Source organism: Capsaspora owczarzaki (assembly GCF_000151315.2).
Source record: "Capsaspora owczarzaki ATCC 30864 unplaced genomic scaffold supercont2.11, whole genome shotgun sequence".
NCBI lineage: Eukaryota > Filasterea > Ministeriida > Capsasporidae > Capsaspora > Capsaspora owczarzaki.
In genome coordinates this window covers 736,153-760,821 of record NW_011887302.1, presented here as the reverse complement: position 1 = coordinate 760,821, position 24,669 = coordinate 736,153, and the positions used below count along the sequence as shown (strand labels likewise).

At 53.3% G+C, this 24,669-nt stretch overlaps 13 protein-coding genes across 13 annotated transcripts; 7 read left to right on the top strand and 6 right to left on the bottom strand.

Annotated features, from left to right (window-relative positions):
- Positions 1-35: 35 nt before the first annotated feature.
- CAOG_06452 (enoyl Coenzyme A hydratase) lies at positions 36-1,439 on the top strand. Its single transcript, XM_004345151.2, has 3 exons — positions 36-279; positions 409-609; positions 743-1,439. Exons 1-3 carry the CDS (start codon positions 153-155, stop codon positions 1,327-1,329), a joined length of 915 nt encoding a protein of 304 aa, XP_004345201.1. The 5' UTR covers positions 36-152; the 3' UTR covers positions 1,330-1,439.
- Positions 1,440-1,650: 211 nt separating this feature from the next.
- CAOG_06451 (hypothetical protein) lies at positions 1,651-3,564 on the top strand. The gene is made up of 2 exons (XM_004345150.2): positions 1,651-2,990; positions 3,168-3,564. The coding sequence occupies exons 1-2, from the start codon at positions 1,669-1,671 to the stop codon at positions 3,532-3,534; spliced, it is 1,689 nt and encodes a 562-aa protein (XP_004345200.1). The 5' UTR covers positions 1,651-1,668; the 3' UTR covers positions 3,535-3,564.
- Positions 3,565-3,718: 154 nt separating this feature from the next.
- CAOG_06450 (hypothetical protein) lies at positions 3,719-4,664 on the top strand. Its single transcript, XM_004345149.2, has 3 exons — positions 3,719-3,974; positions 4,283-4,367; positions 4,494-4,664. Exons 1-3 carry the CDS (start codon positions 3,745-3,747, stop codon positions 4,563-4,565), a joined length of 387 nt encoding a protein of 128 aa, XP_004345199.1. The 5' UTR covers positions 3,719-3,744; the 3' UTR covers positions 4,566-4,664.
- A 736-nt stretch (positions 4,665-5,400) lies between these two features.
- Positions 5,401-6,292, top strand: CAOG_06449 (hypothetical protein). Its single transcript, XM_004345148.2, has one exon. The coding sequence runs from the start codon at positions 5,551-5,553 to the stop codon at positions 6,160-6,162; it is 612 nt and encodes a 203-aa protein (XP_004345198.1). The 5' UTR covers positions 5,401-5,550; the 3' UTR covers positions 6,163-6,292.
- CAOG_06448 (peptide methionine sulfoxide reductase) lies at positions 6,181-7,230 on the bottom strand. The gene is made up of 3 exons (XM_004345147.2): positions 6,920-7,230; positions 6,726-6,803; positions 6,181-6,557 (listed from the first exon to the last, which is right to left on the bottom strand). The coding sequence occupies exons 1-3, from the start codon at positions 7,129-7,131 to the stop codon at positions 6,329-6,331; spliced, it is 519 nt and encodes a 172-aa protein (XP_004345197.1). The 5' UTR covers positions 7,132-7,230; the 3' UTR covers positions 6,181-6,328.
- A 117-nt stretch (positions 7,231-7,347) lies between these two features.
- CAOG_06447 (hypothetical protein) lies at positions 7,348-8,461 on the bottom strand. Its single transcript, XM_004345146.2, has 2 exons — positions 8,171-8,461; positions 7,348-7,744 (listed from the first exon to the last, which is right to left on the bottom strand). The coding sequence occupies exons 1-2, from the start codon at positions 8,426-8,428 to the stop codon at positions 7,565-7,567; spliced, it is 438 nt and encodes a 145-aa protein (XP_004345196.1). The 5' UTR covers positions 8,429-8,461; the 3' UTR covers positions 7,348-7,564.
- An 86-nt stretch (positions 8,462-8,547) lies between these two features.
- CAOG_06446 (threonine synthase) lies at positions 8,548-12,089 on the bottom strand. Its single transcript, XM_004345145.2, has 12 exons — positions 11,889-12,089; positions 11,507-11,695; positions 10,901-11,390; positions 10,740-10,803; positions 10,523-10,649; positions 10,344-10,445; positions 10,187-10,252; positions 9,995-10,110; positions 9,718-9,902; positions 9,513-9,631; positions 9,260-9,399; positions 8,548-9,172 (listed from the first exon to the last, which is right to left on the bottom strand). Exons 1-12 carry the CDS (start codon positions 11,997-11,999, stop codon positions 8,656-8,658), a joined length of 2,226 nt encoding a protein of 741 aa, XP_004345195.1. The 5' UTR covers positions 12,000-12,089; the 3' UTR covers positions 8,548-8,655.
- Positions 12,090-12,417: 328 nt separating this feature from the next.
- Positions 12,418-14,384, top strand: CAOG_06445 (homoserine kinase). The gene is made up of 8 exons (XM_004345144.2): positions 12,418-12,520; positions 12,654-12,763; positions 12,890-12,931; positions 13,046-13,163; positions 13,261-13,305; positions 13,392-13,573; positions 13,699-13,860; positions 13,950-14,384. Exons 1-8 carry the CDS (start codon positions 12,442-12,444, stop codon positions 14,205-14,207), a joined length of 996 nt encoding a protein of 331 aa, XP_004345194.2. The 5' UTR covers positions 12,418-12,441; the 3' UTR covers positions 14,208-14,384.
- Positions 14,385-14,404: 20 nt separating this feature from the next.
- CAOG_06444 (hypothetical protein) lies at positions 14,405-17,030 on the bottom strand. The gene is made up of 4 exons (XM_004345143.2): positions 16,997-17,030; positions 16,059-16,644; positions 15,394-15,910; positions 14,405-15,250 (listed from the first exon to the last, which is right to left on the bottom strand). Exons 2-4 carry the CDS (start codon positions 16,613-16,615, stop codon positions 14,510-14,512), a joined length of 1,815 nt encoding a protein of 604 aa, XP_004345193.2. The 5' UTR covers positions 16,616-16,644; positions 16,997-17,030; the 3' UTR covers positions 14,405-14,509.
- Positions 17,031-17,733: 703 nt separating this feature from the next.
- CAOG_06443 (hypothetical protein) lies at positions 17,734-19,146 on the top strand. Its single transcript, XM_004345142.2, has one exon. It carries the CDS (start codon positions 17,846-17,848, stop codon positions 18,950-18,952), a length of 1,107 nt encoding a protein of 368 aa, XP_004345192.1. The 5' UTR covers positions 17,734-17,845; the 3' UTR covers positions 18,953-19,146.
- Positions 19,147-19,221: 75 nt separating this feature from the next.
- CAOG_06442 (ATP-dependent Clp protease proteolytic subunit) lies at positions 19,222-20,637 on the top strand. The gene is made up of 5 exons (XM_004345141.2): positions 19,222-19,270; positions 19,365-19,544; positions 19,728-19,799; positions 19,889-20,279; positions 20,377-20,637. Exons 1-5 carry the CDS (start codon positions 19,244-19,246, stop codon positions 20,478-20,480), a joined length of 774 nt encoding a protein of 257 aa, XP_004345191.1. The 5' UTR covers positions 19,222-19,243; the 3' UTR covers positions 20,481-20,637.
- Positions 20,638-20,823: 186 nt separating this feature from the next.
- Positions 20,824-22,556, bottom strand: CAOG_06441 (hypothetical protein). The gene is made up of 4 exons (XM_004345140.2): positions 22,457-22,556; positions 21,788-21,846; positions 21,591-21,690; positions 20,824-21,486 (listed from the first exon to the last, which is right to left on the bottom strand). Exons 1-4 carry the CDS (start codon positions 22,521-22,523, stop codon positions 20,960-20,962), a joined length of 753 nt encoding a protein of 250 aa, XP_004345190.1. The 5' UTR covers positions 22,524-22,556; the 3' UTR covers positions 20,824-20,959.
- Positions 22,557-22,589: 33 nt separating this feature from the next.
- On the bottom strand, positions 22,590-24,525 carry CAOG_06440 (hypothetical protein). Its single transcript, XM_004345139.2, has 7 exons — positions 24,393-24,525; positions 24,154-24,303; positions 23,896-24,071; positions 23,582-23,813; positions 23,361-23,497; positions 22,943-23,260; positions 22,590-22,866 (listed from the first exon to the last, which is right to left on the bottom strand). Exons 1-7 carry the CDS (start codon positions 24,506-24,508, stop codon positions 22,655-22,657), a joined length of 1,341 nt encoding a protein of 446 aa, XP_004345189.1. The 5' UTR covers positions 24,509-24,525; the 3' UTR covers positions 22,590-22,654.
- Between the last annotated feature and the right edge of the window lie 144 nt (positions 24,526-24,669).

Here is a 24,669-nt window from a genome sequence, read left to right as displayed (position 1 = left end):
ACTGATTCAATGCAATTGCATCACCCATTTGGCAAGGCAGCAGAGACGACGAGTTGCATTATTGTGATTGTTGTTGATATATACCGTAGCAGAAACTTGGCAATCCAATCTCAGATCCTCAGGCAGTCATCAATCCAAAGTCCTTCACAAGCATGTTTGCATTGAACGCTCTGCGCACTGCCATCCGCGTCCAGTCAGCCTCGTCGCCTTCTGCCGCAGCCATCCGCGCACTCTCGACTGCCACTGCTGCCTCTGCTGGCTCGTCGGCTGCCGTCCCAGGTCTGAATCCCTCTCAGTTCGAGTGATCCCTTTGTCAATCCCGATCACTCTCACTCATCTCACTCAACTTTGATCTCCTCCACACATCACACATCACACACCTCACCTACTCCTTGCACCATTGCACAGACGTCTCCAAGCTGAGCTTCAACACGCTGCTCGTGTCCAAGCCGACCGCCAATGTCGGCCTGGTCACGCTCAACCGCCCAAAGGCACTCAACGCTCTCTGCGACGATCTCATGAGCGAGCTCAACACGGCCCTGGAGCACTTCCACGCCGATCCCACGGTGGGCGCCATCGTCATCACTGGCAGCGAGCGCGCATTCGCAGGTCGGTCCAGCTGTGGTTTTGCTTTGGGGAACGATGCTCACTCGCTCAGACATGTCGTGCATTGTCTGAATCTCATTGTGATTCTCACCATCTTGATCATGTATCACTTTTTGATCTTGTTGTCTCTGTCTAGCCGGCGCTGACATCAAGGAAATGCAGCCGCTGACCTACTCCAAGTGCGTCAACACCAACTTCCTCGCTCACTGGACGCGCGTCGCAGAGTCGCGCAAGCCCATTCTCGCGGCCGTCAACGGCTTTGCGCTCGGCGGTGGCTGCGAGCTCGCCATGATGTGCGACATTATCTATGCCGGCGAGAAGGCCCAGTTTGGTCAGCCCGAGATTCTGCTCGGCACCATTCCCGGCGCAGGCGGCACGCAACGCCTCACCCAGGCCGTGGGCAAGAGCAAGGCGATGGAGATTGTCCTCACTGGCGACAAGTACTCTGCCCAGGAGATGGAGCGCGCTGGCCTGGTTGCCCGCGTCTACCCCGTCGAAACGCTGGTCGAGGAGGTTGTCAAGAAGGCCAGCAAGATTGCCTCGCTCTCCAAGCCCGTTGTCCAGCTCTGCAAGGAGGCTGTCAACGCCTCGTACGAAATGACCCTCAAGGAGGGCACCCACTTTGAGCGTCGTCTCTTCCACTCGACTTTCGGCCTGAAGGACCGTGCCGAGGGCATGACTGCGTTTGTCGAGAAGCGTGCCGCCAAGTTTACTGACGAGTAATCCGGAGAGAGCAAGAGGGAAGCAAAAGGACGAATTTTGGTTTTTCGATGACTTTTTTCTGCTTTGTTCGTTGATGCAAGTACAGTTATTCTCCCTCCAGGGCCGTACCATTTTCAACCCACACCATGAGTACTAGATCCATCTCGTCCATGTTCATTGTTGACTGTTTGTCTGCTCTTTGAGGGTTTGATCCAAAGCGAATCGCAACCGTTTCATCGCTTCCCTTTTCATCTTTCCCTTTCTCCCAAGTCATGTCTTGTTTGTTTCTCTTTTACTGCATTGTTCCATAGCTTGCCCACTTCCAATTGAATTGCATTCACAGTCCAATTCTCTTCTCTAATGCTTTCTGCTGCTTCATCTTCCTCTGCGCTTGCTTCTGGCTGCGGTGCTCTTCGCGTCGCCACGCTCGCTGCCTCTGCCTCTGCCTCTGCATCGCCATCATCATCATCATCCTCAGTACAGACTCGCCATGCATCCACTTCTGCTGCTGCTGCTGCTGCTGCGCTGAGTGTGGCGTCCGTGGCTGGCTCTCGTCGCATGTTTGCGATCTCGCCATTCTCCAGCAGCAGCAGCAGCAGCAGCACTGTCGCTCCACTCGCGTCAGTCCACTCCCGCGCACCCGTCTTCGCGACTGCCTCTGCGCGCGGATTCCACTCGCACGGCGCAGGGTCGCAGGCGCTCGCCAAGTTCCCCCACCGCGCCATCAAGGCCCAGCGCAAGGCCGGCACGCTGCCCCTCGACGACAAGACGGCCCACGTCGCCCCGCACCCGCTCGTCACGCCGCCATTCCCGCGCGCTGTCATTGCTGTCCCGGTGCCGGCGCTGCCCGGTGCGGCGCCAACGAAGGCCATGAGCACGATGGCTGCTGCTGCTGCGACCACCGCGGCCAATGCCAATGCCAGCATCATTGTCACGTACCACCCGCTGCGCGTCGTGCACGAGGACTTTACGCGTCTCACGCAACTGCCAACGCCAAACATGCCGACGCTGAACAACAACTTCACGGTGGGCACCACGGAGGCCATGACGCCGCTCGATCCCTTCCCGGTCATTGACGAGACGGCCACCTCGCCGGCCTCGGTGATGGTCGCCAAGGGCCGTCGCACCCGCGGTCTTGCCTCGGTCGAGCGCGCGTTTATTCCAGTATCGCCCGCCGCCCGCACTCCTCTGCCACAGAACGTCATGGCACGCCAGGCACTCAACCTCGTGCCCAAGTCCGCTCTGCCGCACGGCACGGATGCAAAGACCCGCGGCACTGCCGCTGGCGCGCTGCACGTCGGCCCTGCCAAGAATGCACACGACAGCTCTTCGTCTCCATCGCTGGAGGCCGCCTTCCTGTCGCACTTGACGCAAGCCGGTCGTCAGGCATTGACCGAGCGCGTCAACTTTTACGCTGCAGACCAAGAACGCCAGGCGCGCTCGACGTCGGTCGCCACCTCGGCCTCGGCAGCACAGTATCCAGTCGCATTCAGCAAATATCTGCAACAGCAAGCTCGCCCGAGCCGACTGCAAAAGACCCCGGCCGAGCACGCAGTCAAGGCTGCCGAGAAGGCCGGCCTCGACGCCGCGCGCGCCCCGAGCATGACCGATCCGGCGACTATTGCCAAGGTTCGAGCGTTGCGCGCCACCACGACCAAATCGACCGAAGAGTTGGCAAAGATGTAAGCAAGTGCTTTTTGTTTGGTTATTCTAGTGGTTTTTTTTCCAATGTTGGGCGAAGATTTGGCTTTAGCTGGATTTTCAGGGCACGGAATGCAGTGTTGTTTGTTGGGGCTATTTCTCGTTCTTTATGCGCATTCTGACTCTTCCGTTGTTTGCTTGGGCTCCCTCCGTTACAGGTTTAACGTCCAAAAGGCCGTGATCAGGCAAGTTGCACCCCTCACAGCCGAGCAACAGGCACGACACGCACCAATCGGCGGTGTCAATTCGGACAGCGTGCCATTGTTGAAACGTGGCGAGTCTGGTGTGGATCAGTACATTGCTTGGCAGTCGGTTCGCACGGCCAAGCGAAAGCTGCGCCGAGTCACCAGCGACCGCAAGCAGCAAGCAGAGGCCAACGTTGCCATTCTGCAAAGTCGCCCACAACCCGCCACGCAAGCGCCTCGCAAGGCTCCCAACTGGCCCGCCGAATGGGAGACTTCGAGCAAGGCGGCCGATGCATCATCCACGTCCACCCCTCCTGCTCCCAGCAGCAGCGTGTGGTAGAAGCTGTAAACAGTGTGACACAATACATGTATTTCTTATTCCTAGAGCATCAATGGGGGGGGGAAGGAGAGTTTCGAAGTGATCGCCACTTCATATTGGCGCATCAAAATCAGCCTTTGCAACAACAACATCCTCGCGACCACATAAACTCCCTCAAGTCCATTCATTCATTCATTATTTTTCGCGTTGTCACTCTAGATTTATTCAACAATGTCGGCATCAGGGAGCGCGGCCAGTGCGTCTGGCGCTGCAGCGAGTGGCGGCACCATTGCGGCGAACGCCCGCGCCGAGCTGGAGGAGCTGCTCGCGCGCAAGACCCAGATTGACAAGTCGCTGCAGCTGCTCGAGCAGCAAATCTACGCCTTCGAAGGCAGCTATCTCGAGGACACGCAGCTCTACGGCAACATTATTCGCGGCTGGGACGGCTACTTGAGCAACAGGTTTGGCCTTCTTCTGCTTGCTCGCCCTCGCCCACTCTCATTCGCCCTAGCACAGCAACGCGGGACCCTTTTGTCTTCACTCTCGGTCGGTCGGGAAGCCCGAGCTGGACGTTTGGGGGTTTGTTGGCTGAGCAGTTCCATTGCGTTCGATTTTGAATCGTCTTTTTGGCGGGCTTTTTCTTTCTTTCTTGCTCTTCACGCTCGGGTTGAGTTCATGAACTCGGTCGGGCTTACATTGTGCCAGAGCAGTGTCGACTTGGCAACTCATCTCTTTTTCGCGGGGATGGTCGTTGGATTGTTTGGCACAGAGCGACGAATGCAAACGACAGGCAAAAGCGCCGGTTCAAGGACACGGATCGCCTGTTCTCGCTCTCGTCCTGCACTTCGCCAATGGTAAGAAGCTCGTGGAGAAACTATGTATCGATATATGGTGGTGGTTGGGGCGGGGCTGCAGGGCGTTTGCTCACTTCTTGACCACTCTTGACCCCTTCTCCCGCTGCTCCCCCATCTGCTCGTCAGGCTGCTATCATGGCAGAGCAATCCACACAAGAAGACGACGACCGATTGGCAAAGCGACGACCAAAGAACTAGTCACAGCAGCAGTGTTATTATTTCCGGATTGTATTTTTTTGTTTTTTATTGTTCGAACACGCGTTTCACCAGTCCGATCGGTTCAATGAGCCAAAAAGCAAACCATGGCTGTTTCGACAGGCAAGTTTCGAGATGGCAGATGGTTGTGCCCAGCCCGGGCTTGTTCGCAGGCCGTTTGGAGAAGGCAGCGTTTTCGAGCATTTCGTTGCGTTGGAATCGGCTTTCGTCCAACAGCTCCATTCAATCGTGCAGCTCGTTGTTCAAATCTTTGACTGCTGATCTACGTCATTGTGGCTTTGATATCGAAGCAGGCGGTCTGAGCAAGGAAGAATGAAAGAAAACCAGAAGCCGAAAGCAGAAAAAGCAGTGTCGTGTCGTCAATGTCAAAGAGTACGGAAGTCAAAGCAAATGAAGAGGGTTTGTATAGATTGGTGCTGTCGCACGCCGAAATGTGATGCTCCCACTGTGAGTTAGCGCCACTCAGATTGGCAAGATGCGTTAATCGCCGTCCAGCTTGAACGAGCCCCGTCAACAGATAGACGGATCGGGCTCGTTTGATTAAAGGACATTGGGATAGAAGAGATCGAGCTCCTCGTCCGAAAACGAGAAGACCCGATGTAACTTCTTGCGCGAGTACAGAGGGCCTGGGACACGATTGGCGTTGAGCGTCGGCTAGCCAGTTCACCGAATGGCGCAAAGCGAGTTATGGGTTGCATTTTTCCGTTGGTGCTGCGCCCATTTACGCGCCGTCTCTCTGTATCCTGCATTATTGTTCATGGCAAAAGCGCTGTTTTCAAGGCGGGGCTGCTGTTCTGAGACCTCAGTCTCGAGTTGTCAGATTCTGACCGAAACAGCTCAGTCTCACTTCTTTCGACCCTCTGCAACTCACAGCAAATTCAAGTACATACTCCATTCATCAAACTTGTGCATCAGCAAGCCTTTGTGTACACATTCAAGCCAAGCCAAGTAGAGCGAGCAAACCATCATGCTCGCAAGTGGACTCGCAGGACTGCTGCTGGCTCGTCACGCCGGCCCGCACTGCCTGAGCACGCGGATAGGATGCTTTTCGCGATTGCCTCTGATGAACACTGCCAGTCACCCAGCTGGGTCTCTGCGGACGAGGCTGCGTTGGTCCAGTCGCGCCGCCTTGGCCACACGCGCTGGACACGCTGGCGCATCTTCAACTTCACAGACGGCCTTCCCGCGCGTCACGCACAGACCCATCAACTGGAGACGCATGGCAGGACTGTTTGCGCTCAGCTTTGCCGGATCGGTGGTCTACTGCGAGTTCTACACCGAGTCGTTTCCGTTGCACTTTTGCTCGCCCATCAACTACGGCGCGATCGGACGAGAGATTCACAACATTCTGCCAGAGTTTGACACGGTGCGACAAGCCGCAGTCGATGCTGCATTGAGCCACACGCGCGTGCTTGGGCCGCTGGACTGGATGGCGCTGGGAGCAGAGCACGCGCGAAAGGAAGAGTTTGACTATGCCGTGCACGCATTCTACCTGGCGTACCTCACTGCAGACGCCACTGTCACAGACGAGCCCTATCGAGACGTTGTGCACCAGACGTTGATGGGCTGCAAGCCATAGTGAACACGCACACAAATGCGGGTGTCTTGTATTTTTTTCTTTTTGGTTTCTGTTTGATTTTGTTGTTTTCATGTACAGTTTTGCTGCTTTGCCAGACAAGTATACATTGTCATCAAGCAGACACACAAACAGTTGCTTTATTCCGAGCTGTTGCAGTAGTTGGTGTTCAGTGCTGCTTGTTCAGCTTGATGGAAGCCGAGTTGATGCAATAGCGCAAGCCGGTGGGCCTGGGGCCATCGTCAAAGATGTGCCCGAGGTGCGAATCGCAGTGGTTGCACATGGCCTCGACACGCACCATGCCAAACTTGTCGTCCCGCTCGGTCTTGATGTTCTTCTTGTCGACGGCATCGTAAAAGCTCGGCCATCCGGTGCCAGAATCGAACTTTGCCTGGCTTCTGCCACATCGATCGATCGCATCAATGCGAAATTCACACAACAACAACAACAACAACAACAAAAATGCGGAGATATAGTGCCTTCCAAATGTGCGAGGGCCCCATCCCTATGGCACCATCCATCCATCTGGAAGTGCTCGGAACAATCCTCCGTGCGTTCGAACTTACGAGAAGAGCGGCAGATTGCAAGCGCGGCACAGAAAGATGCCCTTGTCGTGGTTGTCCCAGTATTCTCCCGTGAATGCCCTGCCAATCCAACCAAAATTATCAATTGTTTTCGTTGTGACTGAGGCAGCTCAGAGCATGATGACGCGTTTCTCAGTGCGTGTGCGCCCATTTGTGCGCTCTATGATGATGCTGACCTCTCCGTTCCAGACTTGCGCAGGACGTGGTACTGCTCGGCAGACAGCTTGGCGCGGAAGAACGCGTCACTGAGGTCCTCTGCAGGCACGACGGTCGTGGCGTCGAGCAGCGCGGGATTGACGTGGTTGGCCTCTGTCGGCGGGGCGACCTTTGCCTTGGACGCGTCAAAGTAGCAGGCGCCCGTCGCGCAGCTCGGAGCTTCGTTCGACATTGTAGCAATATGAGTGAGTTGATGTGATGATGCGAGTTGAGTTGAGTGAGTGTGAATTGGAAACGATTTGAAACGATGTGTTTCAGAATGGACGGAAATTTGGACTGAGTGTTTTTTTTTTTTTTTTTTTGGAAAAGCGTTTTGTATCCGTCAGACACTGGTCAAGTAGGTGTGTGTGCCCAAGCTGTAAATGTAGCCAAGTGCACAATGTGTGGCTGAATGGGAATTTGTGCAAAACTCAATTTGAAGTGACCGCTCAACCGACAGACACACAACCTCAACCGACAGACACACAATCTCAAACAACAAACACAGCAATGTCGATCGCATGAACAGCTTCTCGAGTCCTTGTAACCGAACGAGCACGCACGTCGTGACGGGGGGTTGGCCAACGCCTCAACTCGGCATCGAACGCGCAGCAACTCAGACACATCTAAACATGGAGAAGGTGCTTGCTAGCATACTCCAGCGACTTGACCGTGTAGAGTCCCACGAACAAGTACGACAGGTGGTAAACGCCGTGAATGGCGAGCAGAACAAAGCTGCGACCTGCCCAAACGTATTCGGCAGCGGTCGGCAGGAAATCGAACGCAAACCAGAGAGCGGCGGCCAGCTAAAGCAAACAAGAAGAGCAGTAAAAATTCAATCACGATACCATGCGTGAGTTAGTGAGTTAGTGAATGAGCGAAGGTCGAAATTCGAGATCAAGTTGAAAATTCAGAGGAGGAAATTTTCAATTTTGACGCGCAAATCTGAAAGTGACTCGAAAACGACCGCGACTCAACTGAACGCTCAACGGTTGCACTTTCGAAAGAGACGCAGCAAGAAACGCAACGCAAAAACGCAAAACGCGACGACGAGAACGAAGAAGCATGAAGAAGCGTGGAGACAAGCGCAATGGAAGTGCAGTGAAAATTTGAAAATTTGAGCGCTACGCACTCTTACTAACTCCAAAGTGCTGCTGGGCTCTCGCCTCCCCTACTCGTAGCTACCAGTGTGATAAGCAAAGCATGAATGAGCAACGTAGGACGAAACGCACCGAGAGTTTGCCGGCGATCGAGGTCACGCCAAGCTCGGTTGCGAGCAAGTTGAGCGCAACGAATTTGACAAGCGCCGTCAAGTACTCGATGATGAGCGGCCACTTTGTGTGCGGCGACGGCTGCAGCTTGCTCTCACGCATAAAGCTCTCGTGGATGAACGGGTGGCCGTGGTACATGCCGCCAAACACAAAGGCGGCGGCGGCAGCGGCAAAGCAGTAGACAATCTCCAAGACCGTTTCGGTTGTATGGCAAACCATTGCAGATCAAGTCCAACAAGTCCAACAAGAAGAATGAAGAATGAGTGAATTGCCATTTGGAAAATCGTTCGGAAATGCAGAGATGATTGATACAACGTCAGGTCTGGTGGTCGTTGGTCAGAAGTTTGAATTGCGAGATTGGTCGAATTTTGACAACTGGATTCGCTCAGATTCCATAAACATGCCACCCAAACACACACATACACACACGCATACACGCACAATGCTCAACGCTCCGCACAGAAGGACAAAAAGCACATCTCGTCACGCTCGCGCTCGCTGTGCAGATCGAGCATGCTCTCGCGGCCGGAAACAACCTCCGCTTTCGAGAATCCTGCCGCCAAGAGCGCTTGCTTGAGGGTGTCGGCGGTATGCAGATAGCGCAGCTGCTCGGGTGCGTTTGCCGGGGTTGAGCGGCGGGGGAACATGCCAGGCGCGTTCAGCCGACCGACATTGCGGCCAACAAACACTCCGCCAGGGCGAGCCAGGGCAAACGCCGCCTGAATCATGGTCACAACCGTGGCCTCGTCAAGCAGATGCAGCAAGCTGCCGGCATACACGACGTCAAACTGGTTGAATGGGAGGCGGCTGCGTTCGCTGGGCTCCATGACGTTTGCAGTCACAAAGGTCGGCGCAGGTGTCCTGGAAGCGTCATTGAACAGCTCGCGGCCAAGGGCAAAGAAGCCGTCAGCCACGTCCACACCAACGAGGTTGGAAGGATTGGCGCCATCGACGATGAGTTGGCTGAAAAAAAGGAAAGGAGCGCGCCGCGGTGAGCGAATTGGTCAACTCATCAAACACATCAAAACATGACAGAGTCGCACGGGTTACCGAAGATCAGTGCCCATGCAGCAACCAATGTCCAACACCTTCTTGTTGGCCACATTTTCGAGGATGCGGTTGTAATAGGGAAGGAAACGCATTCGCGGAAGCATAAACCGCATTTCTTGGATGCAGCGATAGGGAAACACCTGCGCAAAACGGCATCGGATTGAAAGTTGAGAACGATAGGCAACGAGAGGAGCAAGAGGAATGAAATGGCACCAAATCCATCATGAACTTTGTCCGAGACAAACACGCATACCTCGAGTGCTTGCTTTTGCACACGTGTGGCAATCGCTCGAAGTTCAGTCTTGTCAGTGAGGCCGCAGTACTTTTCGAAAAGCTCATGAGTGGATGTCTCGAGGCCTTGTCGCATTTGAGCTGATCAAAACAAGCGATAGCCAGTCATGAGCAGACAGCCACGATCGAAGGTCTGAGCCAGCGATGGGAGATCAGCGACTACAAACCTCGCCAATGGTCATCGAGAATCGCAGCAATGCTGGCAGCAGTCGCCGGCGACGTCACAAACGAGGTTGGCTTGTCAAGAATCGCTTCCAGCGCAGCAGGGAACGCGGGCAGTGCTCCGGTGGCCTGCTTCACCGTATCCGAAAACTTTGCTGGGTGGGCAGTTGCGAGGGAGATGACCGACGTGCTGTAAGAGGGGGAAAAATTGAGGAAGAGCAAGTTAGTGATGTTTGTTGCGCATTTTTGGTCGTTCGTTCTCTGTTTTGTGAAATCCCGTACCTGGATCGATCGGCCACCTTTTCCAGGTAATGCAGCGAGGCGGCGTAGCTGGTGGCAGAGTGAGGGCAAAGGATGTACTTGCGAGCGCTTGCAGTGCGTTGAATAATGTCAATGATCTGGAAACGAAGCAAGCGTCAGTCTCTTCAAGCCCAAAAAATTCAGTACTTTGAACTTCATTGTGACTTTACGTACCTCGCTTTGACCCACAGCGCAACTGTCAAAATCGCCCTGAGCGATTTGAACAAGCGAGGGAGAAATCTGATTTGGTTCAGAAAAACAAAACCCAAAATCCTGGTTGAGTGTCATTGAAGTGCATCTGGTTGGCGTCGTAGGTCTCTCTCCAAACTACCTCGATTTTGCCGTTATCGCGCAACTGAGCCATCCATGCTCCGACTTGACGTGGGTCTTGGCCAGCCAAGTAGAACAAGTAGCGCTCAAAGTTGCTGGAAACCTGATTGGCGTGACAATCTCAGATGTCAGTGCGGGGTTACTATAGCGTATGACACCAGCAAGATTCGAATGCCCAACCTGAATGTCCATCGAGGGAGCGTAGGTCTCGACAACATTCTTGCGCGAGTAGTCGCCAGTCGCAAAGAACCGGTGAAGAATGTCGTTCGCGTTGGTTGCCACGATCAGCTTGTGGATTGGCAAACCCCTAACCAGGATGATTAGATCATGAGTTCAACTGATCTCCTTTCTAGAAGTTCTCCATCATTGCACCAAGCGGGAGATGGCTCAGTCTTACATTCGCTTGGCATAATAGCCAGCTAGCACGTCGCCAAAGTTGCCAGTAGGAACAGAAAAGACGACTGTTGAAGGATTCGTGCAAGGCCGACGTGAGTAATCTAACAACAAAAGAACAACAAACGAGACGAATAGACAAAAAATGAACAAGAGCAACCTCACCCTTGCTACCCGCGCGCTCAGGGTGAGCAGCTTGAAGCTGAAAGTATGCGGAAAAGTAGTAGACAATCTGCGCGAGAATCCTGGCCCAGTTGATCGAGTTGATGGCTGCAAGATTGTGCTTTTCGCGAAACACGGGGTTGTTGAAGAGCTCCTTGACAATGTCTTGACAATCGTCGAACGTGCCTGCGACCGAGATGCAGTGGACGTTCGGGTCGTCGACGGTGGTCATTTGCTTTTCTTGAACATGCGCGACTTTGCCGGTCGGGTAGAGAATGAACACTTGGACATTCTTCCGGCCGCGCAGTCCATAGATGGCGGCGCTTCCAGTGTCCCCGCTGGTTGCACCAAGGACGGTGATTGGTCGAGCACCCGGCGTGGTGGTCAAAAAGTGCTCAAACAGATTTCCCAAGAATTGCAGCGCAACGTCCTTGAACGCGAATGTCGGTCCATGGAAAAGCTCGAGCACGGACAAGGCGCCATCTTCCGAAGCCTACCCCCCCCAAGCATAGATGTTAGGACATTATCTGCGTGCATATTCCAGCACATTGTTCGGTCCTGTTATCGAAGGATGTGGTTGTGGATGAAGATTCTGATCGTTGGCTTTACCTCGACCAACGGGGTCACTTTCGGGGATGTGAACGACGTGCCAAAGCTGCGCTCAACCAGCTCAGTGAGAGTGGCGTCGTCGAGCTTGTCGTTGTCTGGATGGACAAACCGCTTGATGACTTGAACCGCGAGCAATCCAAAGTCGAGCTTGCTCCACTCTGCCAGCGTCGCAGCGTCAATGACTGGGATCTGTCGCGCACAATATACATACATATAGACAAACCCCCAACAAAACGAGTATGCATGTTGAGTTGAGATGCAAGGTCACAGTCGGCCTCAATCTCACAATCACCGACAACCCTCCAACCCTCTAACCCCAACGCCACACCCCGCGTATCACCCATATCACAATGCTCTGGATTGGATCTCTGTCATCACTGACCTCGTCTGGAACAAACAGGCCGCCGTCGCTCGCGAGTCCGCGCATGACAGTCTCGCGGAAGCCGAGATGCTGATCGCCGCCGCGCGTGCTCGAGTACGTGATGCCAACCATTTGGGGGGGGAGGAAAAGAGAGTGAGTCAGTGAGTCAGTGAACAGTAGGAAATTGATGGATGGATGATCATGGTGATAGTGATGGTGATGATGGTGGTGATGGTGGTGATTGACCTGGGACGCACGATGAGTGCTCGGAGGTACAGTAGTGAATTCAATCTCACAGTACCAGGTAGTACTGAGCTCAAGATACCTCCGCATACAATCAGGCATGCTTCATTAGTGACTCGGGTAATGTTCCGGGCAAGGTTGTATCAATTCTGAGACCGGCTCAGCGTTTGCCGGTTTTTAAGCTGTTCTTTGAGCTGATTCTCTCTTGATTCTCTCTGCTGCTGCGACCTGCGACAATAGACCGATGGACAGATTCGATGTTTTACTTTTTCTCAACCGAAATGGGAGTCTCAGAATCGTTTCAGTCCTTTCGTCGTTTGATTCCAATACTATGCCAGTTGAGCGAAACCGCGTCGTTGTGCGCGTCCCTGCGACGACAGCCAACATGGGTCCCGGCTTTGACTGCATCGGTGAGCCCGAGCATTGTTTCCCCTTGCAATTGGGCGGACGGCGGCTGTGCGTGGATGTCGAGGAGCGCAAAGGGAGGGCGACCAATTGATATGACCGCAGCAAGCTGATCGTGATCATCATTGAATCTGGCAGGCATGGCGCTCGGCATCTTCAACGAGCTGATTGTCGAGCGAAGCGACGCCTTTGCAATGGAGATTATCGGCGAAGGGCAGGCCGAACTGCCGCGAGACGCCTCAAACCTGGCAAGTTACCAAGCGTATCCGAGTTTTCTCAGAACTGAGTGACTCGGACAAATATTCATTGTAAAATGGACTATTGATTGTATTTCTTACTCTGTGTTTGCCGCACTTGTGACTTGTGGAACCCAGGTTGTCGTTGGCGTTGAGGCCGCGTTCCGGATTGCTGGCAAGGTCGGTTTTTGGATTGTCAATGCTGCTCCAATGTTGCTCCATTACTTCAAACAAGCATCAAATCAAGTGCTGATTGACCTTTTTTGTTGGGTGTGCGTGATACTGCTACGACAGACGACCCCGACCTTGTCGTATGTGCTCAAAAATGCCATCCCGTTCGCTCGCGGTCTCGGCAGCTCGTCTGCGGCGATCGTTGCAGGGCTGCTAGCGGGACTGACGTTGGCAGGGCACGGTATGTAGTGGATAGTGTATGATGGTCGAGCTCGACACTGCCTGCATTGCGAAACTAAACAAGTCCTAATCTTTCGACATGAAATCCCGCGTTTCAGAGCTCTCGGTGCAGCAGGACGAAGAACTGTTGAACATTGCCGCGGGTAAGATGTCTGTCGTTCTTGCTTCTCTTTCAACATTGTGCAGTGTGAACTCGGCTCTCAAACACAAATTGGGATGCTTCTCACAGATCTCGAAGGACACCCAGACAACGTGGCCCCGTGCATTTATGGCGGCTTGCAAATTGGCGTTCATACTGGACGACGATGGATGAGCACGCGTGTGAGTGTGCCGCACGGTCTGCAGGCGGTGCTGTTTGTTCCCGACACGCCAATGGAAACTGCAACGGCTCGCGCAGTTCTCCTTCCCACAGTAAGGCTCTGCTAACAGTCTCCGTTGTTGATGCCTTTTCACTGCATTTGCTTGGGCTTGATCGCTGTTGAAACACTATGATGACTGAGTGGTTTGTGTGTTTGATCATCGCTCCTCGTTCCCAGATTCAGCGATCCGAGGCAGTGTTCAATATCGGCCGGGCGGCCATGCTCGTGCACGCATTCAACACTGGTCGTCTCGACAAGCTGCAAGAGGCTACTCGCGATGCGCTGCACCAGCCTCAGCGCAGTGGAATTATGCCCGTGCTCTTCCCCGTCATTGATGCTGTACGATTGAAAGCGCCACGCAGCCTTTTTTTTTTACTTCCCAGCCTCCTAACTGTCTCGCGACGCTTTGTTGTTTGTTCGTGTGGCAGGCGATTGCGGCAGGCGCGCATGGAGCATTCCTCTCGGGCGCTGGCTCGACCATTTTGGCACTCACGAGCGGCCGTCGCGGCGACGTCTATGTGCAACGGAGCGATGAGCGCAAAGAGAAGGAGGTCAGCGACGCCATGCTTGCTGCCGCGCGCGCACACAACATGCCCGGCAAGATTTACGTGACCCACCCAGTCGAGTTGGGCGCACACGTCGTCTCGGTCGAGCCCGCGGATGCCTCCAATTCGCAATCGGTTTAGTCGTGCAGAGCAGAAGCGGGATGCCCCTGTGCTTCTTTGTGTTGAATCAAACGCATTCAGAAACTGTTCTCTTTGTGTTTTGTTTGTGGTTTGTCTTTTTTTCCATTTACTGATGGTGGCAGCAGAGCCACTCATTTGACAACAACAAATGTAGAGTACATCAACAATACAGTTCAGACGGTACAGCCCAAACACACACACACACACACACACACACACACACACACACACAACAAAAAGAACAGACGGAACGAACAGAGCGAGAATCCGTGAACTTTACATGACTGCGTTTCAACTCATCGTTACATGAGCTGCTCGGTCAACGCGGCATCGATGCGAGCAGCCGCTGCTTGATTCACTTCGCCGTGATCAATCTCATCGTTAAAGCTCTTCCAGTTCTCTTCCGACACGCCTGAGAATGAAAAGGTCAAGGGATGCTCGTCACCAGTCATCGGGGGCCTGGAGGAGGACGGGGTGGAGGCCGTGGAGGTCCCGGTCGACGTCGAAGAAGAAGACTGAGTGGCGGAAAGATAGCTCGCAGACAAGCCGGACGATGTAGAGCCACCCTTGTGAGTGCGGGCGGAATGCGCAGGGAGCTCGGACAGCGCCGGCACGCCCATCAGCGGATGGTGCTCCAAGTCCGACACACGCTGCATGCTCAAGGAGAGCGCAATGCGAGCTGCCTCCTCGTCTTCCGTTTGCTCGATCGCCACATCATGCACAAGCAGCCCTTGGCCGCTGGTTGTCGACACAAATTCATCCGGCGACGGCGACTTTGCAAACTCGTCAAAATCGCCATCGTCTTCGGCGTGATCGACAAGCGTCCATGCAAACGCCTCGTCGTCTTGGGCGTCCAGACACGCGTGCACAGCCGCCATTCCGAAACGGCGGTCAAGGTACTGACGACGGAGCGTCATCTGCGCGTTGCGCACGCACGTTGCGGTGAAAAAGTAGTTTGACCCTGCTCCCACAGCGCCACCCACAACAGGGATGAGCTGGAGGAGCTTGCTCTTTGCAAAGTGGGCCGCCAGGAAGATTGAAATCTGTTTGTGGGAAGGATGGGGGCAAAGGGAAGGGAAGGGAAGGGAATGGAAGGGAAGGAAAGCAAGCGACAATGACAAATGAGTTTCGGCATCACAGGAATTGCAATCGCCGCACAAAAGAAAACGAAACACGGGCTACTCACATTCTTGATCACCTCAGTGACAACGCCCTTCTCCACATCGGTAATGACGTCCTTGCGAAGCGTCTCGAGCGAAACACGACGCTGCCACTCGCTAACAAGATCGTGGGCGGCGCTGTGTGCACGCACAGCATCGTCTTGGGCTTCCGCAAGCATGGAGGAGCACGAAGACACAAACAGGTGCAGAACGACGGCGGGCTTGGCGTAGTACTGGCCGCCATAAATGTAGCCGAGCTGAGCGAGAACGCGGCAGTTCAGCGCAATCAGCAGGGGAATGTCTGCCGTCATGAAGAGCAGCCCGCCAAGGCCGAGACCAGCGCCTTGGATGAACGACGCCAGGTACGACGGGGACGCGTAAGTGGCAGCCAGCTCGTCCAGCTGCTGGAGCGTAAACAGGTCAAACTCTGCAGGCGAGTGAATGCTTTCCGCCAAGCCGCTGCGCGCTGCAAACGTCATCATGTTGTGCTGCAGCGCGTCGAGGGAGACGGTGTCGAGGGCCAGCGATTCGATTCTCACGAGGCTACGAGTGGGATGAAAATGGGGCAAACAGCAAAAAAGAAAACGCAATCAAATCGGCAGAGGCGTTAGTGTGCGGTCGCAACAAGAAATCGGGCACTTGTCTCACAAAACCTTCCGTGTCAACGGCCTCCCTGCATCGCAATACGTACCAGTCATAAATGGCGTTGGTCGTCATCTGAGAAATGGCGCTCGAGCCAGTCAACCAATCCCACCAGGACGTGGCGGCTCCTGGTTGTGCAGCCTTGGCACTGTCGGCGTCGGCTGTGGTGGCCGGAGCGGGAGAGGGCGTAGGAGTTGCCGTTCTCGGCGGGGTTGCGGCAACAGCTTGTTCGAGCTTCTTCTTAGATTTGTGGCTCTGGTGGACCTCGTGCAACGTGTCGCGCTCCCACTTGAGCACTTCTCGAGCAATACGCGACTCGTACTCGTTCATCATGCTGGCAATCGAAACGACGGGTCCGGTTTCCTCATCGGCACCGGGCCCGGGACTATGCGCGGGAAGGCTGGCTGAGACAGCCTGGTTGGTGTCGGTAGTTTCCTCGCTCGTCGTCGTCGCTGTTGGAGTACTTGCAGCGGGAGTTGCCTCCGCCAGACTCGGCAGCGACGACACCAGTGCGTTCGACAGCGCAACTCCAGACGCCAGCGCAGACGGCGGCGGCGGGCTCGGCACAGCGACCAGTTCGCCGCAACTGTCGGAGTTGGTCATCATTTTCGGCTTTTTGAGGCTTTTTTTTTTGGCTGTTCTGACACAAAACGGACACGCGGATGGGGTTTGCAGTGAGCACGGGCCGAGATAGAAAGAGAAGTAAAAGTCAGCAACATCAAAGGGTTGTAACAGCAGGAGAAAGGGCGGCGATGGAGTGAGAGAGAGAGGGAAGAGAAGAGCGGCACAGCGAAATAGGGTTTAGCGAGGTGGACGCACCAGCCCCTCCCCCTCAAAACAACAGCCGCTATCGCACAATAGAGTCGAGCCACGAGGGATTGGTTTGTTGTAATTTGAGAGGAAAGAGAGGGAGGTTTGGCAGAACGAGGAAGAGCGACAGAGGTTGGAGCGAAAAAGCGTCATCAGTCAAAAGCAAGCATTGGCAACCTGAACAGCGAGAACAGTCAAACAAAGAAAATCAAAACTGAGACCAAAAAAAAACAATCTCGCTCAGAAATGAACATTTTTTTCATCTCATCAATGCGACAATCAACAAGTCTGCAGCCAAAAGTCGATTTCAGTTCCACTTCCAAATTCAATACAAATTCAATACAAATTCACTCCAAACTTTTTGTATGTTTCTTTTCGTTTTGCGTTGTAATTCTTCCATCAGTTTTTCCATCAGTTTTTGTTTGCTTTCTTGCTCTTTTTTTTTTATTTTTTTTTCCATCCTCCACTTCTTCTTCTTCTTCTTCTTCTTCTTCCCTCATCTCGCCTGCCTTAACACAGTTTGCCTTGTGTCTGTTTCGCATTGCTCTTCTCCCTCGTTCAGCTGACTGCAGCAGCAGCTCGCTGTGAAAAGCAAGCCGCAACAATCCAAAGATCGTTTCTTTTTTTTTTTTTTGCCATTCTTTTCGCTGGTTTCTTCCTTCTGCTGTTCATCCGACTCCCCCACGCCCCGTCCATCACTTACTCACTGCCGATCTTGTTGCGCTCGCTCGCCCGCCGGGTGTGTGTGTGTGTCGCTGTCCCTGTCGTCAATGTCGCTCGCTGTAAACTCAAACTTCATTCTGTTTTATTTTATTTTTATTTATTTTTTATTTTTTTGAACCCAAACATTTCCTTTTTCAAATTTCACTCACTTTTTTTTTTTTTTTTTTTTTTTTTTTGTTTGGTATTTCTAGGATTGCCAAAACTCAAAGCGCAGTGTTGACTGGCCAGAGTCCGCTGTCAAACATCCATTCAAAACCAGTGTCTTTCTAAAACAAAGCCAAAACAAAAGCTCTCAAGCCAACAATGTCGGAACCGCACCACCTTCTGTCGGAGCCCATCTCGTGCCATGCCTGGAACAAGGACCGCTCGCAGCTGGCCTTCTCGCCCAACAACCACGAAATCCACATCTACAAGAAGGAGGGCAACACCTGGGTCAAGTCGCAGGTCCTCACCGGCCACGACCAGCGTGTGACGTCGCTCGACTGGGCTGCCAACACCAACCGCATTGTCTCGTGCGGCGCCGATCGCAACGCCTACGTGTGGACGATCACCGACAACGAGTGGAAGCCCTCTCTTGTCATCCTGCGCATCAACCGCGCGGCCACCTTTGTCCGCTGGTCCCCCAAGGAGGACAAGTTTGCCGTCGCCTCGGGCGCCCGCCTCATCTCAATCTGCTACTTTGAGGCTGAGCACGACTGGTGGGTCAGCAAGCACATCAAGAAGCCCATCCGCTCCACCGTCCTGACCCTCGACTGGCACCCCAACAACGTCCTGCTGGCTGCCGGCTCGTCCGACTTTAAGACGCGCATCTTCTTTGCCGGCATCAAGGGCGTCGACGAAAAGCCCCAGCCCACTCCTTGGGGTGGCAAGAACGCCTTTGGCGACTGCGTCCGCGAGCTCTCGCACGGCCCTGGTGGCTGGGTTCACTCGGTCGCCTTCTCGCCCTCCGGCAACCGTCTCGCCTGGGTCAGCCACAACTCGAGCATCTCTGTCGTCGAGGCTGGCGACGCCACCGAGCCCAAGACTGTCACCTTCTCGACCCTCCCCTACGTCACCCTGCTCTGGGCGTCCGAGAACTCGATCATCACGGCCGGCTTTGAGTACTACCCCGCTCTCTGGGACGTCTCGTCGGGCACCCCCAAGTTTGTCAACAAGCTCGACCACGCCGTCAAGAAGGCTGCCGTCGAGGGCAACGCCATGTCCAAGTTCCGCAACCTCGACACCCGCGCCACCGAGGGTGAGGAGACTGCCCTTGACACTGTCCACCAAAACCCCATCACCCAGCTTTCGCTCTTTGCTGGCACCAAGGACCGCGTCACCAAGTTCACCACCACTGGCTCTGACGGTCGCCTTGTCAACTGGGATGTCAAGGCTCTCGAGTCTGCCATCTCTGGCCTCAAGTTTGCTTAAACGAGCTCGCGTTGTTTTGGGGGGGCTCAGCTCTTCCCCTTTTGCCGTTTTAGCAAACATGCAAATGTAGCTCTTTTGTGGTCTTTGAGTGTTTGTTTGCTGTGCAAATCTAATGCTTTGTGAATAGACACCTTTTTTTTTTTTTTCGAAAGTCAAGCCAAACGCTCGTTTTGATGATGTCGCATCAATCCATGGTCATTTCATGCATGTACTCTCTCTCAATGTATCTAGCTACACTTGTGATGAACGCATTGACGCACAGTCCCTGTATTTGCACTTCATCCAGAGTCGATGAGCCGATTCCAGCATCTCGTTCAGGTTTGAGCCTCCGCTTCTGCTGCTCCAGACCAAAAGTTCCCCCTCTCTCAATTTCCGTTGTTTGAATCTGTATGACTCTTCTTCAAATGCCCAGGCCGCCGTGCACAGCGCGGTCGCGCAAGCACCAGCAGCAGCCGCGCTTTCCTCCGTTCTGGCCGCAACGAGCAGCCTGTCGCCGATGGTGGCCAAGTCCTCTTCTGCAGGATCGCCCTTCTACTCGTACGCCTCGCCGACGGTGGGCGCAGGTGTCATCCCGACGGTGGTCGAAAACACGGTAACAGAATTCGTTCTTGGCTCTTGGTCTCCTACTCGTCATCAATCAGACCCGAGGCTGAACGGACTGTCTGGCGAAGCGCGTTCAAGCATTGCGTCTGCAACCTGGGGTTTTTTGTTGATGGCATTGAATTCTGGGTTGACCAAGACTGTCGGAACTCACTGAGATCGAATGCTGTTATAGGGCAAATCGGAGCGCTGGTTTGATCTGTTCTCACGATTGCTGCGAGAACGCATCATCTGTCTCATGGGACCTGTAAATGACCATCTTATGGTTGGATTTGTAGGAGGTGGAACGGTGTCAGCGGTACTCACTCCTGCTCAAATTTTTGCTCCCCGCACCAGATTGACGATTCCACGGCATCTGTGATTGTCGGCCAGTTGCTCTTCCTTGAAGGCGACAATCCACTCAAGCCAATACACATGTACATCAACAGTCCCGGTGGCGTGGTGACGGCCGGCATGGCAATCTATGACACGATGCAGTACGTCCAGTCTCCAGTGTCGACCATCTGCATGGGTCAGGCAGCATCGATGGGCTCTTTGATTCTGGCCGCCGGTGCCAAGGGGCAGCGCTTCATCCTCCCACATGCTCGTGTCATGATTCACCAACCTCTGGGTGGCGCTCAGGGTCAAGCGTCTGACATTGCCATCCAAGCCCGCGAAATTCTGAAAATGCGCGAGATGCTGAACCGAATCTATGTTGAGCACACTGGTCAGCCCCTGAAACGCATTGGTACGCATTCGTGATGTTTGCTTTTGTCATCGTGAAGCTCCTGGTCAAGGGTCATTTCTGATGAATCTCCGCGTGTTTCTTGGTTTTGTGTTTGCAGAGGATGCCACCGAACGCGACTACTTTATGAATCCCGAAGAGGCCAAGGAGTTTGGAATCATTGACCAAGTCATTCAAAAGCGTGACATTACTGTCCCAGTGTAAAACAACTCTTTGGGCAACCTCTGCCAAAATGCCAACCAAATTTTGTGCCTGTTGTTTGTTTGTTTGTTTGTGTGTTTGTTTGATTGGTGCCTCCTTTCACACATACACATACACACACATGCACGCACCTTTCAATACATGCGTTTGTTAAAATTCACTCGGAGCAGCGCGATGAACGACTTCAGAGAAGAAAAGGACAGTGTAGGCAAGCGAAAACAAGCTGAACATTCGTTCGTGAATGTGCTGCACGCCTTGCAAGTACTCCGCTTCGTCCATAACGAGCTCGACAAAACGCAAATGAAACTCAAAAATCCGTTATCCGAGCTGCTAGATCTACAAAAGATAGAAAAGACGTTTGGTGTATTCTTGACAACTGAATGCAATCATGGGTTGCCTTAGCTTTCGCTGCAAGGAATAAAAAAACAGGGGGGGTTGGGTTGGGGGGGAAGCTGCGTTAAAACTTTCCTTGTTTTGTTTTTTTACTTGCGAACCTTCTTGCCGACTGGCTGTGTGTTCAAGTTGGAAAGCCATTCGTTGCTGCCAGAGCTGGAAGTGCCAGTCTCGATAGCCGTGACCTTCTTGGTCTTCTTGGCCGATTGAGGGGCAAGCTGCTGGTACGCGAAGAAACCACCGCCGCCAATGAGGGCAATCAGGGTGACAATGGTGTACAGAGTCTCGATTTGGAAGGGCTCGTCGGCCTCAATGACGGTGACAGTGCTGTTGAAGACAGAGTCGACGTACTCGGCACCAGTCGTGTCGTTGTAGTAGATGTTCAGGATGAGGAAGTGCGAGCGAGCCTCGTACTCGGGACGGAAGACATACTCGAACGAGGCCTGGGTCTGGGCAACGACGTTGACGCCGAGCTCCTTGGCGGTGAAGTTCTGGTTGATGTGCTTGAGATCCTGGGGGTGACGGAACTGGCCAACAACGCCAATGACGGTAATGTCGTTCAGGCCAGTGTTGGAGACGCCGATGAGAGCGCGAACAATCTCGCCGCCGGGGAATTCTGGATTGAGGGAGTTTGTTCCAATGTGAGTCGAGGGCGGATGGACGACAAGCAAAAACAACAGCAACAAGACGCGACAGCATTCAATCCCAAAAGCAACCCACCGTTGTCTTGAGTTTCGGTAAACAGAATGGTAGTCTTGACGTCGGGGGAAGGGCCAGCAATGCGGAACTCCTCTTCCGAGAAGTTAACATCGGGGATGTCCTGCGATGAACGAGAAATAGAGAGAAAAAAAATCAATGAGGTCGACTCCAAAAGATCAAAGCCAGTCTGGGCGAATGAGACGAACAAACGGACTTACAACAATGCCATCGGACTCGCCTTCGACGACGGTCTCATCTTCAACGTCCTGAGCGCGAACTGTCACAACAAGGCACAAAGTCACGATGTGAGCGCAAAAGGAGGACAAAATGAATCTTCGAGTGAGCACTTGATCGTCCAGAAGGAACAGACAGAAAGGCGAAATTTGAAGACATCCACCTCAGCAGCCTCTCGTTGCCAACCGCACCATTGATGGATTGCCACCGAGCGAACAAAAAAAGTGATCCGATCCCGCTGCACTCAGTGTAAACGCAGCACCACGTCAACATCCCAAAAAAAAAAAAAAAAAAAAAAAAAGCCGTTGAAAATCATTCATCGCTCTTCTCGCTTGCAATGCGGTGTCAGTGCGTCGCGTTCGACCTGCGTATGCAAATCACGAAACATCACAGCATGTTGACGCGATTGGCTCAAACGCAACGCAGCCTCGGATTCGACTGACTGACTGGAGGAGAAAGCGGATGATTGAAACACACACACAAAAAAAAAAAAAAAAAAAAAAAAAGATCTGCGATCACATTTTTTTTTTTCCTTTCGACTTGTTCTTGCGCTTCTTCTTCAACGCGAGATCGTGTGTTGCTGTTGTTGTGTTGAGCTAAGTTGTGCTGAGCTTGGGGGGGAATGACGAGGAAGGTGGGTGGCTGGAACTGACCAACGACGAAAGGGCTAGCGACGAGGCCAACCAACAAAAGCACAGCCAGCAACCAAGCCAAACGCATTTTGAGAATTATTGGGAAAAAATAATAATAAATGAATGAAATGAAAATGAAATGAAACAAAAGGATACGAAAATGGCTGGAAACGAGAATTTGCTTGTTTTACGTTCTTCAAACTCACCAACGCTTGACAATCATGAGACAAAAAGCTCGCTCAATACACGGCCTTCAGTGCTCGGCATGTCCAAGCCCATGATTGCGGCAATGGTCGGCGCAATGTCAATCAATCGCACAGAGTCGATTTGCACGTTCGAGCGAATGTTGGCACCGTAGGCCAGAAAGCTTGCGCGCATTTCGGCGCCGTGATTCGGACTCCATCCGTGGGTGGCCTTGCTGACAACCGGCGCTGAATTGGGATGCAGCACACACTTCTCAGCCACACAAAACGGGGAAACAAACGAACAAATTGCTACAACACTCACCAGCCGGATTGTCCACGAACATGACATTCAAGTTGGACTCGAGAACGACATAGGCGTCGGGGAAGGCGGCGTAGGGCAGCAGTTCGGCGGGCGACCACACGTGATACAGCGAGTCAGAGTTTTGCGCAATAAACTCGTTGAGAGCCTGGTCCACGAGCGTTCGTTGGGCCGTGGAGGCATTCGCATTGACATAAATGGCAGAGCATCCACCGCTGCTGACATAGTATGCAACGTAATCCAATCCATTCTGAGGAGTCGTGAGATTGTACTTTTCAAACACGGTTGCTGGCGAAATCACGGTGGAAATGTTTGAAAAGCCTGTGTGAATGACCGATTGTCGGCGTAGAAATGTGCGTGTGTGAGTGAGGATTAGATGCTTTTAGCGGTGAGAACACGCGCAGAAAACGACAAAACTGACCATGATCCGAGACCACAATCCATGTTGTGCTGTCGAAAACGCCGTTCTTTTGCACAGTGGCAATGACATCTCCAAGCGATGCATCAATGTACTCGAGCTGGGCAATGGCGGCCTGGCTCATGACTCCCGTTGCGTGTCTGACAGCAAACCAAAAATCCCCTTGTGAACAATCCAACTCAAACGCCTCCAAACCCCCGACCAAAAAAAAACGGCTCACTGACTCAATCTCATCAAGATCGTCGTAATGCAACGCCATGAACTGTGGCAGCAAGTCTGTGTGAAAGCGCTGTGCAATCTGCCCGCGCTGATCATCCGACACTTGGCGCATCGATTGGGGCGTCGGCAGAATGTCGTAGACTGGGCCCTTGCAAGCAGAAAAGAGCCATCTGGCCTCATCGAGACTGTTTGGAGCGTCCACGTTTCCCGGGAACAAGTACGTGATGGGCGCTCCGACTGTGCTTCCGCAAAATACGCAAAATATATCAGAATTGAGACTTTGGAAACCGTCTCCTCCCCCCGCAACCTGGGGACCAACCTGTGACGGGCCAGTCAATCGCGGCGGTCGTAAAGTTTCGCGAGTTGCACGCATCAAAGACTGTCTGGGCCGTGATGCCTGGGTAGAAGTAGTTCATGTCGGCGTTCGTGTTCGCAGGATCCAGGAGGTTGTTGGCGACAATTCCATGCCGCGCAGGAGGGACTCCAGTAATCATTCTGTGTTGCACCCTCTCACTCTCGCTCAGTAAACTTGGACATGTCGTGCTGACATGCATCGAACACTGCCTTTCCGGCTTACGACGTATGGCTGGGAAAGGTGACTGCGGGAAATTCGCTGATCGCACCAGCGGGACTCCACACGCCTCCACGGATGAGCTTGAGCAGATTCGGGATGCGAATGTCCCCTTGATTGTAAGCGCGTGTGAGGTAGTCGTAGCGCATCCCGTCTCTGATGATGACGACCCAAAAAGAAGAGTCGAATCCCAAAAAGTGAGTTCTCCGACAGGGTTTGACACTCAAGCGTAATGGTGAAGGTACATTGAGACCAAGACGACGCGAGGAGTGTCGTTTGGAACTGGAGCGGCCCATGCACTCGCAGCAGTCGCAACTGCAGCGCAGAAGAGGAAGAGTAGGACGGGTGCGGACGCGGTCATCAGGATCGAAAAAGCGACTGACCAAAAGATCCGTTCGTTTGCGCTTACGACTTTGTCATTTCTTGCCTCGAATCGATTGCAATGCATTGTATTGTGGTAGTACTGTCTCTTGCTGTAGGTTGGTTGGGTTTTTTGAATGAATTGGCAAAAAAAAACAAAAA

Bases quoted from the DNA above. Each gene is read 5' to 3' on its own strand.
- CAOG_06447 (XM_004345146.2), bottom strand. From the start codon at position 8,428: ATGGTTTGCCATACAACCGAAACGGTCTTGGAGATTGTCTACTGCTTT. The intron at 7,745-8,170 runs GTGCGTTTCGTC...TGTTTGCTTTAG, and splicing joins CGATCGCCGGCAAACTCTCG to CTGGCCGCCGCTCTCTGGTT.
- CAOG_06444 (XM_004345143.2), bottom strand. From the start codon at position 16,615: ATGATGACCAACTCCGACAGTTGCGGCGAACTGGTCGCTGTGCCGAGC. The intron at 15,911-16,058 runs GTACGTATTGCG...TCCCACTCGTAG, and splicing joins ACCAACGCCATTTATGACTG to CCTCGTGAGAATCGAATCGC. The intron at 15,251-15,393 runs GTGAGTAGCCCG...TCCCACAAACAG, and splicing joins TCACTGAGGTGATCAAGAAT to ATTTCAATCTTCCTGGCGGC.
- CAOG_06451 (XM_004345150.2), top strand. From the start codon at position 1,669: ATGCTTTCTGCTGCTTCATCTTCCTCTGCGCTTGCTTCTGGCTGCGGT. The intron at 2,991-3,167 runs GTAAGCAAGTGC...CCTCCGTTACAG, and splicing joins ACCGAAGAGTTGGCAAAGAT to GTTTAACGTCCAAAAGGCCG.
- CAOG_06452 (XM_004345151.2), top strand. From the start codon at position 153: ATGTTTGCATTGAACGCTCTGCGCACTGCCATCCGCGTCCAGTCAGCC. The intron at 280-408 runs GTCTGAATCCCT...ACCATTGCACAG, and splicing joins CTCGTCGGCTGCCGTCCCAG to ACGTCTCCAAGCTGAGCTTC. The intron at 610-742 runs GTCGGTCCAGCT...GTCTCTGTCTAG, and splicing joins CAGCGAGCGCGCATTCGCAG to CCGGCGCTGACATCAAGGAA.
- CAOG_06449 (XM_004345148.2), top strand. From the start codon at position 5,551: ATGCTCGCAAGTGGACTCGCAGGACTGCTGCTGGCTCGTCACGCCGGC.
- CAOG_06441 (XM_004345140.2), bottom strand. From the start codon at position 22,523: ATGCGTTTGGCTTGGTTGCTGGCTGTGCTTTTGTTGGTTGGCCTCGTC. The intron at 21,847-22,456 runs GTCAGTTCCAGC...TTGTTGTGACAG, and splicing joins CGCTAGCCCTTTCGTCGTTG to TTCGCGCTCAGGACGTTGAA. The intron at 21,487-21,590 runs GTGGGTTGCTTT...CCCTCAATCCAG, and splicing joins TACCGAAACTCAAGACAACG to AATTCCCCGGCGGCGAGATT.
- CAOG_06442 (XM_004345141.2), top strand. From the start codon at position 19,244: ATGAGCCGATTCCAGCATCTCGTTCAG. The intron at 19,800-19,888 runs GTAAATGACCAT...TCCCCGCACCAG, and splicing joins TCATCTGTCTCATGGGACCT to ATTGACGATTCCACGGCATC. The intron at 20,280-20,376 runs GTACGCATTCGT...TTGTGTTTGCAG, and splicing joins TCAGCCCCTGAAACGCATTG to AGGATGCCACCGAACGCGAC.
- CAOG_06445 (XM_004345144.2), top strand. From the start codon at position 12,442: ATGCCAGTTGAGCGAAACCGCGTCGTTGTGCGCGTCCCTGCGACGACA. The intron at 12,932-13,045 runs GTCGGTTTTTGG...CTGCTACGACAG, and splicing joins CGTTCCGGATTGCTGGCAAG to ACGACCCCGACCTTGTCGTA. The intron at 13,861-13,949 runs GTACGATTGAAA...TTCGTGTGGCAG, and splicing joins TCTTCCCCGTCATTGATGCT to GCGATTGCGGCAGGCGCGCA.
- CAOG_06448 (XM_004345147.2), bottom strand. From the start codon at position 7,131: ATGTCGAACGAAGCTCCGAGCTGCGCGACGGGCGCCTGCTACTTTGAC. The intron at 6,804-6,919 runs GTCAGCATCATC...TTGGATTGGCAG, and splicing joins CGCAAGTCTGGAACGGAGAG to GGCATTCACGGGAGAATACT. The intron at 6,558-6,725 runs GTAAGTTCGAAC...TCGATGTGGCAG, and splicing joins TGCAATCTGCCGCTCTTCTC to AAGCCAGGCAAAGTTCGATT.
- CAOG_06446 (XM_004345145.2), bottom strand. From the start codon at position 11,999: ATGGTTGGCATCACGTACTCGAGCACGCGCGGCGGCGATCAGCATCTC. The intron at 10,804-10,900 runs GTGAGGTTGCTC...ATCCTTCAACAG, and splicing joins TGAGCGCGCGGGTAGCAAGG to TCGTCTTTTCTGTTCCTACT. The intron at 9,903-9,994 runs GTACGGGATTTC...CCCCTCTTACAG, and splicing joins AAGGTGGCCGATCGATCCAG to CACGTCGGTCATCTCCCTCG.
- CAOG_06450 (XM_004345149.2), top strand. From the start codon at position 3,745: ATGTCGGCATCAGGGAGCGCGGCCAGTGCGTCTGGCGCTGCAGCGAGT. The intron at 3,975-4,282 runs GTTTGGCCTTCT...TGTTTGGCACAG, and splicing joins GACGGCTACTTGAGCAACAG to AGCGACGAATGCAAACGACA. The intron at 4,368-4,493 runs GTAAGAAGCTCG...TCTGCTCGTCAG, and splicing joins CGTCCTGCACTTCGCCAATG to GCTGCTATCATGGCAGAGCA.
- CAOG_06443 (XM_004345142.2), top strand. From the start codon at position 17,846: ATGTCGGAACCGCACCACCTTCTGTCGGAGCCCATCTCGTGCCATGCC.
- CAOG_06440 (XM_004345139.2), bottom strand. From the start codon at position 24,508: ATGACCGCGTCCGCACCCGTCCTACTCTTCCTCTTCTGCGCTGCAGTT. The intron at 24,304-24,392 runs GTACCTTCACCA...CGTCATCATCAG, and splicing joins CGCGTCGTCTTGGTCTCAAT to AGACGGGATGCGCTACGACT. The intron at 23,498-23,581 runs GTCAGTGAGCCG...GTTTGCTGTCAG, and splicing joins GACGATCTTGATGAGATTGA to ACACGCAACGGGAGTCATGA.